Source organism: Babylonia areolata, chromosome 21, assembly GCF_041734735.1.
Source record: "Babylonia areolata isolate BAREFJ2019XMU chromosome 21, ASM4173473v1, whole genome shotgun sequence".
Lineage (NCBI taxonomy): Eukaryota > Metazoa > Mollusca > Gastropoda > Neogastropoda > Buccinidae > Babylonia > Babylonia areolata.
Window position 1 is genome coordinate 2,032,431 of NC_134896.1, and position 10,000 is coordinate 2,042,430.

The 10,000-nt window shown below is 49.5% G+C and overlaps 1 protein-coding gene across 2 annotated transcripts in view; it reads left to right on the forward strand.

The window, feature by feature from the left end:
• LOC143295746 (phytanoyl-CoA dioxygenase domain-containing protein 1-like) overlaps positions 1-10,000 on the forward strand; it is a 30,063-nt gene that overhangs the window by 18,950 nt on the left and 1,113 nt on the right. For both annotated transcript variants that reach the window (XM_076607367.1, XM_076607366.1), the window contains exons 7-9: positions 2,850-2,955; positions 5,557-5,641; positions 6,511-6,712. In XM_076607367.1, the coding sequence (XP_076463482.1) occupies positions 2,850-2,955; positions 5,557-5,641; positions 6,511-6,712 (393 nt within the window). The remainder of the gene's footprint in view (positions 1-2,849; positions 2,956-5,556; positions 5,642-6,510; positions 6,713-10,000) is intronic.

Below are 10,000 nucleotides of genomic sequence, written 5' to 3' on the forward strand. Positions count from 1 at the left end.
ACAAATGACATTGCGCGCAGGTTGGACCCGCAGGCACCTGATGTAATGTTACTGTACATGACAGGTGGTGACAGGTGGTCACCTGATGTAGTGTTACTGTACATGACAGGTGGTGACAGGTGGTCACCTGATGTAGTGTTACTGTATATGACAGGTGGTGTCAGGGGGTCATCTGATGTAGTGTTACTGTACATGACAGGTGGTGACAGGTGGTCATCTGATGTAGTGTTACTGTACATGACAGGTGGTCATCTGATGTAGTGTTACTGTACATGACAGGTGGTGTCAGGGGGTCATCTGATGTAGTGTTACTGTACATGACAGGTGGTGACAGGTGGTCATCTGATGTAGTGTTACTGTACATGACAGGTGGTGACATGTGGTCACCTGATGTAGTGTTACTGTATATGACAGGTGGTCATCTGATGTAGTGTTACTGTACATGACAGGTGGTGTCAGGTGGTCATCTGATGTAGTGTTACTGTACATGACAGGTGGTGTCAGGGGGTCATCTGATGTAGTGTTACTGTACATGACAGGTGGTGTCAGGTGGTCATCTGATGTAGTGTTACTGTATATGACAGGTGGTGTCAGGTGGTCATCTGATGTAGTGTTACTGTACATGACAGGTGGTCATCTGATGTAGTGTTACTGTACATGACAGGTGGTCATCTGATGTAGTGTTACTGTACATGACAGGTGGTGTCAGGTGGTCACCTGATGTAGTGTTACTGTACATGACAGGTGGTGTCAGGTGGTCATCTGATGTAGTGTTACTGTACATGACAGGTGGTGACAGGTGGTCATCTGATGTAGTGTTACTGTACATGACAGGTGGTCATCTGATGTAGTGTTACTGTACATGACAGGTGGTGTCAGGTGGTCATCTGATGTAGTGTTACTGTACATGACAGGTGGTCATCTGATGTAGTGTTACTGTACATGACAGGTGGTGTCAGGTGGTCATCTGATGTAGTGTTACTGTATATGACAGGTGGTCATCTGATGTAGTGTTACTGTACATGACAGGTGGTGTCAGGTGGTCATCTGATGTAGTGTTACTGTACATGACAGGTGGTGACAGGTGGTCATCTGATGTAGTGTTACTGTATATGACAGGTGGTCATCTGATGTAGTGTTACTGTACATGACAGGTGGTCATCTGATGTAGTGTTACTGTACATGACAGGTGGTGACAGGTGGTCATCTGATGTAGTGTTACTGTACATGACAGGTGGTGACAGGTGGTCATCTGATGTAATGTTACTGTACATGACAGGTGGTGTCAGGTGGTCACCTGATGTAGTGTTACTGTACATGACAGGTGGTGTCAGGTGGTCATCTGATGTAGTGTTACTGTACATGACAGGTGGTGACAGGTGGTCATCTGATGTAGTGTTACTGTATATGACAGGTGGTCATCTGATGTAGTGTTACTGTACATGACAGGTGGTCATCTGATGTAATGTAACTGTACATGACAGGTGGTGACATGTGGTCATCTGATGTAGTGTTACTGTACATGACAGGTGGTGTCAGGTGGTCATCTGATGTAGTGTTACTGTACATGACAGGTGGTGTCAGGTGGTCATCTGATGTAGTGTTACTGTACATGACAGGTGGTGTCAGGTGGTCATCTGATGTAGTGTTACTGTACATGACAGGTGGTCATCTGATGTAGTGTTACTGTACATGACAGGTGGTGTCAGGTGGTCATCTGATGTAGTGTTACTGTATATGACAGGTGGTCATCTGATGTAGTGTTACTGTACATGACAGGTGGTGACAGGTGGTCATCTGATGTAGTGTTACTGTATATGACAGGTGGTCATCTGATGTAGTGTTACTGTATATGACAGGTGGTCATCTGATGTAGTGTTACTGTACATGACAGGTGGTCATCTGATGTAGTGTTACTGTACATGACAGGTGGTGACAGGTGGTCATCTGATGTAGTGTTACTGTATATGACAGGTGGTGACAGGTGGTCATCTGATGTAGTGTTACTGTATATGACAGGTGGTCATCTGATGTAGTGTTACTGTGCATGACAGGTGGTGTCAGGGGGTCATCTGATGTAGTGTTACTGTACATGACAGGTGGTGTCAGGGGGTCATCTGATGTAGTGTTACTGTACATGACAGGTGGTGACAGGTGGTCATCTGATGTAATGTTACTGTACATGACAGGTGGTGACAGGTGGTCATCTGATATAGTGTTACTGTATATGACAGGTGGTCACCTGATGTAATGTTACTGTACATGACAGGTGGTCATCTGATGTAGTGTTACTGTACATGACAGGTGGTCATCTGATGTAATGTTACTGTATATGACAGGTGGTGTCAGGTGGTCATCTGATGTAGTGTTACTGTACATGACAGGTGGTCATCTGATGTAGTGTTACTGTACATGACAGGTGGTCATCTGATGTAGTGTTACTGTACATGACAGGTGGTCATCTGATGTAGTGTTACTGTACATGACAGGTGGTCATTTGATGTAGTGTTACTGTATATGACAGGTGGTCATCTGATGTAGTGTTACTGTATATGACAGGTGGTCATCTGATGTAGTGTTACTGTACATTACAGGTGGTCATCTGATGTAGTGTTACTGTATATGACAGGTGGTCATCTGATGTAGTGTTACTGTATATGACAGGTGGTCATCTGATGTAGTGTTACTGTACATGACAGGTGGTGTCAGGGGGTCACCTGATGTAGTGTTACTGTATATGACAGGTGGTCACCTGATGTAGTGTTACTGTACATGACAGGTGGTCATCTGATGTAGTGTTACTGTACATGACAGGTGGTCATCTGATGTAGTGTTACTGTACATGACAGGTGGTGTCAGGGGGTCATCTGAAGGGCAAGGTGGCCACTCACACCTGTTGCTGGAGGGACACCTGGTATATCATGCTGGATGAGGAAGAGATGACTCGAACCCTCGGTACCTGTCTGTATTGTCTTTTCTGCACTGTCTACCCTGTCTCCACTGTCTGCACTGTCTACCCTGTCTCCACTGTCTGCACTGTCTTGTGTTCACTGTCTGGTCGATGACGATGATGATAGCGATGACGACGGAGACAACGACAACACGATAACGATGATTATGACGACGATGACGACAGCGAGGAGGATAAAAGACGATGACGATCACAGTTAGACGACGACCGATGATGACAATGACGCCGATGGCGATGACGATAATGACTTCTTCGTTCGTTCGTTCGTGTGCTGCGTCAACCGTATGTAAACGAGTGGGCTTTTACGTGTATGACCGTTTTTACCCCGCCATGTAGGGAGCCATAATCCGTGTGACGATAATTACGACGACGATACTGATGACGATAACGACGATGATCATGCTGACAATACGACCACGACGACAACGACGAGGAGGAGGTAGAGGACGATGCCAGTAGAGGAGGAGGTAGAGGACGATGCCAGTAGAGGAGGAGGTAGAGGACGATGCCAGTAGAGGAGGAGGTAGAGGACGATGCCAATAGAGGAGGTAGAGGACGATGCCAGTAGAGGAGGTAGAGGACGATGCCAATAGAGGAGGAGGTAGAGGACGATGCCAATAGAGGAGGTAGAGGACGATGCCAGTAGAGGAGGAGGTAGAGGACGATGCCAATAGAGGAGGAGGTAGAGGACGATGCCAATAGAGGAGGAGGTAGAGGACGATGCCAATAGAGGAGGAGGTAGAGGACGATGCCAGTAGAGGAGGAGGTAGAGGACGATGCCAATAGAGGAGGAGGTAGAGGACGATGCCAGTAGAGGAGGAGGTAGAGGACGATGCCAATAGAGGAGGAGGTAGAGGACGATGCCAATAGAGGAGGAGGTAGAGGACGATGCCAGTAGAGGAGGTAGAGGACGATGCCAATAGAGGAGGAGGTAGAGGACGATGCCAGTAGAGGAGGTAGAGGACGATGCCAGTAGAGGAGGAGGTAGAGGACGATGCCAATAGAGGAGGTAGAGGACGATGCCAGTAGAGGAGGTAGAGGACGATGCCAATAGAGGAGGAGGTAGAGGACGATGCCAATAGAGGAGGTAGAGGACGATGCCAGTAGAGGAGGTAGAGGACGATGCCAATAGAGGAGGAGGTAGAGGACGATGCCAATAGAGGAGGAGGTAGAGGACGATGCCAGTAGAGGAGGAGGTAGAGGACGATGCCAATAGAGGAGGAGGTAGAGGACGATGCCAGTAGAGGAGGAGGTAGAGGACGATGCCAATAGAGGAGGAGGTAGAGGACGATGCCAGTAGAGGAGGAGGTAGAGGACGATGCCAGTAGAGGAGGAGGTAGAGGACGATGCCAGTAGAGGAGGTAGAGGACGATGCCAATAGAGGAGGAGGTAGAGGACGATGCCAATAGAGGAGGAGGTAGAGGACGATGCCAGTAGAGGAGGAGGTAGAGGACGATGCCAGTAGAGGAGGTAGAGGACGATGCCAGTAGAGGAGGAGGTAGAGGACGATGCCAATAGAGGAGGTAGAGGACGATGCCAGTAGAGGAGGTAGAGGACGATGCCAATAGAGGAGGAGGTAGAGGACGATGCCAGTAGAGGAGGTAGAGGACGATGCCAGTAGAGGAGGAGGTAGAGGACGATGCCAATAGAGGAGGAGGTAGAGGACGATGCCAGTAGAGGAGGTAGAGGACGATGCCAATAGAGGAGGAGGTAGAGGACGATGCCAATAGAGGAGGAGGTAGAGGACGATGCCAATAGAGGAGGAGGTAGAGGACGATGCCAGTAGAGGAGGAGGTAGAGGACGATGCCAATAGAGGAGGAGGTAGAGGACGATGCCAATAGAGGAGGAGGTAGAGGACGATGCCAGTAGAGGAGGAGGTAGAGGACGATGCCAATAGAGGAGGTAGAGGACGATGCCAATAGAGGAGGAGGTAGAGGACGATGCCAATAGAGGAGGTAGAGGACGATGCCAATAGAGGAGGAGGTAGAGGACGATGCCAGTAGAGGAGGTAGAGGACGATGCCAATAGAGGAGGAGGTAGAGGACGATGCCAATAGAGGAGGAGGTAGAGGACGATGCCAATAGAGGAGGAGGTAGAGGACGATGCCAGTAGAGGAGGTAGAGGACGATGCCAGTAGAGGAGGAGGTAGAGGACGATGCCAATAGAGGAGGAGGTAGAGGACGATGCCAGTAGAGGAGGAGGTAGAGGACGATGCCAATAGAGGAGGTAGAGGACGATGCCAGTAGAGGAGGAGGTAGAGGACGATGCCAATAGAGGAGGTAGAGGACGATGCCAATGATGACGACAGCGGGACCACGACCGAAGACAGACGACGAACGATGATGGTGACGATGATGGTGACGATGATGATGATGATGGTGACGATGATGGTGACGATGATGGTGACGATGATGATGACGATGATGGTGACGATGATGGTGACGATGATGATGACGATGATGGTGACGATGATGGTGACGATGATGGTGACGACGATGATTACGATGATGGTGACGATGATGATGACGATGATGATGGCGATGATGGTGACGATGATGGTGACGATGATGGTGGTGGTGTGTAGGGGTGGACATGGAGAAGGATGTCAAGCTGTGTCAAGTGCCCTACGGAGGCATTCTGCTCATCAACAACTTGATCCCACATCGCAGGTTAGGGTAAAAAAAAATATATTATCTTTTTTTACCACTTGCATATTGACACTGTTGTTTAGGTGGTGGTGGTGTTGTTGGTGGTGGTGTTGGTGGTGGTGGTGCTGGTGGTGTCAGTGGTGGTGTTGGTGGTGATGGTGTCGTTGTTGATGTTGTTGGTGTTGGCTGTGGTGATGTTGGCTGTGGTGTCGTTGTAGGTGGTATTTTTTGTTGTTGTTGGTGGTGGTGTTGGTGGTGGTGATGGTGGTGTTGCTGGTGGTGGTGGTGTTGGTGTCGGTGGTGGTGTTTTACTTTGTTGGTGGTGGTGATGGTGGTGGTGTCGGCCATGGTGGTGGTGGTGTTTTGGTTGTTGGTGGTGTTGGCTGGTGTGATGTTGGTGGTGATGGTGGTGGTGGTGATGGTGTTGGCCGTGGTGGTGGTGGTGTTTTGTTTGTTGTTGGTGGTGTTGGCTGTGGTGATTTTGGTGGCGGTGTTATTGTTGTTGTTTTTGTTGGTGGTGGTGGTGATGGTATTGTCGCAACCCACACTCAGAACACTGAGACAAGCCAGAAAAAATCGTTCATGGATTACCAAGATAACAGACAGACATTGGAACATAACGCTTCATTAATGAATGAATGGATAAAAACAAACTTCTTCTTCTTCTTCGTTCGTGGGCTGCAACTCCCACATTCACTCGTATGCACACGAGTGGGGTTTCACGTGTATGACTGTTTTTACCCCGCCACGTAGGCAGCTATACTCTGTTTTCGGGGGGTAAAAACAAAGTGATAAACAAGTAAATAAAACAGCTACGCAGCTGGCCCAAGGAAATAAAAACAAACAACAAAGTAAATGAACAAAAAATAAACACATCAACAACCACGCAGCTTGCCCAACGTCTCCAACGACATCCGGTGGAGCCTGGACCTGAGGTGGCAAAGGGCCGACAAGGACGTGGGCTTCTACGACGTGAAGCCGGGCATCCTCATGAGGTCCCGCGACCAGCCTGATCTCCAGATTGACTGGGAGACCTTCATGAGCGTCAGCCGCGCCGAGAGGGAGAAGGAGCTGACAGGCAATGAGGTCCAGGTAGGTGTTCCGTAAGTGGTGATAGGAGTTCTCTGTGATAGGAGTGCTCTGTGATAGGAGTGCTCTGTGATAGTTCTCTGTGATGGGAGTGCTCTGTGATAGGAGCGCTCTGTGACAGTTCTCTGTGATAGGAGTGCTCTGTGATAGGAGTTCTCTGTGATAGGAGTTCTCTGTGATAGGAGTGCTCTGTGACAGTTCTCTGTGATAGGAGTTCTCTGTGATAGGAGTGCTCTGTGATAGGAGTTCTCTGTGATGGGAGTGCTCTGTGACAGTTCTCTGTGATAGGAGTTCTCTGTGATAGGAGTGCTCTGTGATAGGAGTGCTCTGTGATAGGAGTGCTCTGTGATAGGAGTGCTCTGTGACAGTTCTCTGTGATAGGAGTTCTCTGTGATAGGAGTGCTCTGTGATAGGAGTTCTCTGTGATAGGAGTGCTCTGTGACAGTTCTCTGTGATAGGAGTGCTCTGTGATAGGAGTGCTCTGTGATAGGAGTGCTCTGTGATAGGAGTGCTCTGTGCTCTGTGATAGGAGTGCTCTGTGATAGGAGTGCTCTGTGATAGGAGTGCTCTGTGATAGGAGTGCTCTGTGCTCTGTGATAGGAGTGCTCTGTGATAGGAGTGCTCTGTGACAGTTCTCTGTGATAGGAGTGCTCTGTGATAGGAGTGCTCTGTGATAGGAGTGCTCTGTGCTCTGTGATAGGAGTGCTCTGTGATAGGAGTTCTCTGTGATAGGAGTGCTCTGGGATAGGAGTTCTCTGTGATAGGAGTGCTCTGTGACAGTTCTCTGTGATAGGAGTGCTCTGTGATAGGAGTTCTCTGTGATAGGAGTGCTCTGTGACAGTTCTCTGTGATAGGAGTGCTCTGTGATAGGAGTGCTCTGTGATAGGAGTGCTCTGTGCTCTGTGATAGGAGTGCTCTGTGATAGGAGTTCTCTGTGATAGGAGTGCTCTGTGATAGGAGTGCTCTGTGATAGGAGTGCTCTGTGATAGGAGTTCTCTGTGATAGGAGTGCTCTGTGATAGGAGTTCTCTGTGATAGGAGTGCTCTGGGATAGGAGTGCTCTGTGCTCTGTGATAGGAGTGCTCTGTGATAGGAGTGCTCTGTGATAGGAGTGCTCTGTGCTCTGTGATAGGAGTGCTCTGTGATAGGAGTGCTCTGTGATAGGAGTGCTCTGTGATAGGAGTGCTCTGTGACAGTTCTCTGTGATAGGAGTGCTCTGTGATAGGAGTTCTCTGTGATAGGAGTGCTCTGTGATAGGAGTGCTCTGTGATAGGAGTGCTCTGTGACAGTTCTCTGTGATAGGAGTGCTCTGTGATAGGAGTTCTCTGTGATAGGAGTTCTCTGTGATAGGAGTGCTCTGTGCTCTGTGATAGGAGTGCTCTGTGATAGGAGTGCTCTGTGATAGGAGTGCTCTGTGCTCTGTGATAGGAGTGCTCTGTGATAGGAGTGCTCTGTGACAGGAGTGCTCTGTGCTCTGTGATAGGAGTGCTCTGGGATAGGAGTGCTGTGTGATAGGAGTGCTCTGTGATAGGAGTGCTGTGTGATAGGAGTACTTTTACAGCGCCTGTCCTCCGTCAGAGACCAAGCTCTAAGCGCTTTACAAAACATGGGGTCATTTGCACAACAGGCTGCCTACCTGGGTAGAGCCGACTGACGGCTGCCATTTCGGCGCTCGTTATTCGTTTCCTGTGCCATTCGATCAGGTTTCAGTTGCACACACATATACCTACACACTCATACAGGCATGTTGCATTTTACGTGTATGACCGTTTTGTTCATGAACCCCGCCATTTAGGCAGCCATACTCCGTTTTCGGGGTTATGTATGCTGACATGGTTTACAGGATCTTTAACGTGCGTGTTTGATCTTCTGCGTGTGTACACACTCGAAGGGGGTTCAGGCACTAACAGGTCTGCACATACGTTGACTCGTCTAATATCACTTACAGTGAAAAGACGTTAAACTAAAGAACGAACAACATACGTTGACCTGGGAGATCGGAAAAATCTCCACCCTTTATACACCAGGCGATGTTACCGAGATTCGAACCCGAAACCCTCAGATTGAAAGTCCAGCGCTTTAACCACTCGGCTTTTGCGCCCGTGGGGGATTCAAAGGTTCAGGTGTGGGTTGCGTTTGCTTTTCGCAAAGAATGTTCCCAACTGCGCGGTAAATTCCATACACTTAGGAACGCTGTTAACTGTAAGCACTCAGCCCTGTAAAGACCGACTCGTGCACACCGCCCTGGTCCCATAGCCTTTGTCACGGCCGTCGGGGCAGTGACGTCACTTCCTGGGGCCAGTGTTCTAAAAATACATGGATAGCTCATTGGCCAGGAAAGCTGAAGCCAACTGGACGCCATATTGTTACTCATCCGGCCGTCAGTCCGTCTAGAAGTCGTCTGCTAACTGGTGGTAGTTTCTGAACTGTAACCGTATATCTTCGATGAAATAGTGTTATGCTTGCCCCCACGACATGCAAATTGTGTCTTGATTGAAATCTGTCAATGGTTTATCTACCAAAGTTATTACACGAAACAGTGCAGTGACACGTGGCACAAACTTGCAGTGGAGACACACACAGGAATGTCAGCTTAACTAACCCCACAACCAAGTGAAAGCTTGCCGTGAAGCCAGCTGAGCGGTCGGCTACACATATGAAGTCACCGCTTCGCGCTATACTGATACGAGAAGCAAAATGGCTGATTGAACACTTCCGCTGGCTTCAGTCAGCAAAGGGGCTCACAGAAGGCATGCGCTATCCATGTATTTTTAGAACAGTGGTCTGGGGGCCCCAAAAGCTTTTGTCCAATGAAACAAGTTTCTCTCTCCTCCTCAACCCCCCCCCCCTGCTCACTCCCTCCCCCCCTCTCTCCCCCCCACCCCCACATCCCTCCCTTCCCCTACAGCCTTGATTTCTATCCCCCCTCTACCTCCCCCCCACATCCCTCCCTTCCCCTACAGCCTTGATTTCTATCCCCCCTCTACCTCCCCCCCACCTCAACATCCCTCCCTTCCCCTTCAGCCTTGATTTCTATCCCCCCTCTACCTCCCCCCCACCTCCACATCCCTCCCTCCCCTACAGCCTTGATTTCTATCCCCCCTCTACCTCCCCCCCACATCCCTCCCTTCCCCTACAGCCTTGATTTCTATCCCCCCTCTACCTCCCCCCCACCTCAACATCCCTCCCTTCCCCTTCAGCCTTGATTTCTATCCCCCCTCTACCTCCCCCCCCCACCTCCACATCCCTCCCTTCCCCTACAGCCTTGATTTCTATCCCCCCTCTACCTCCC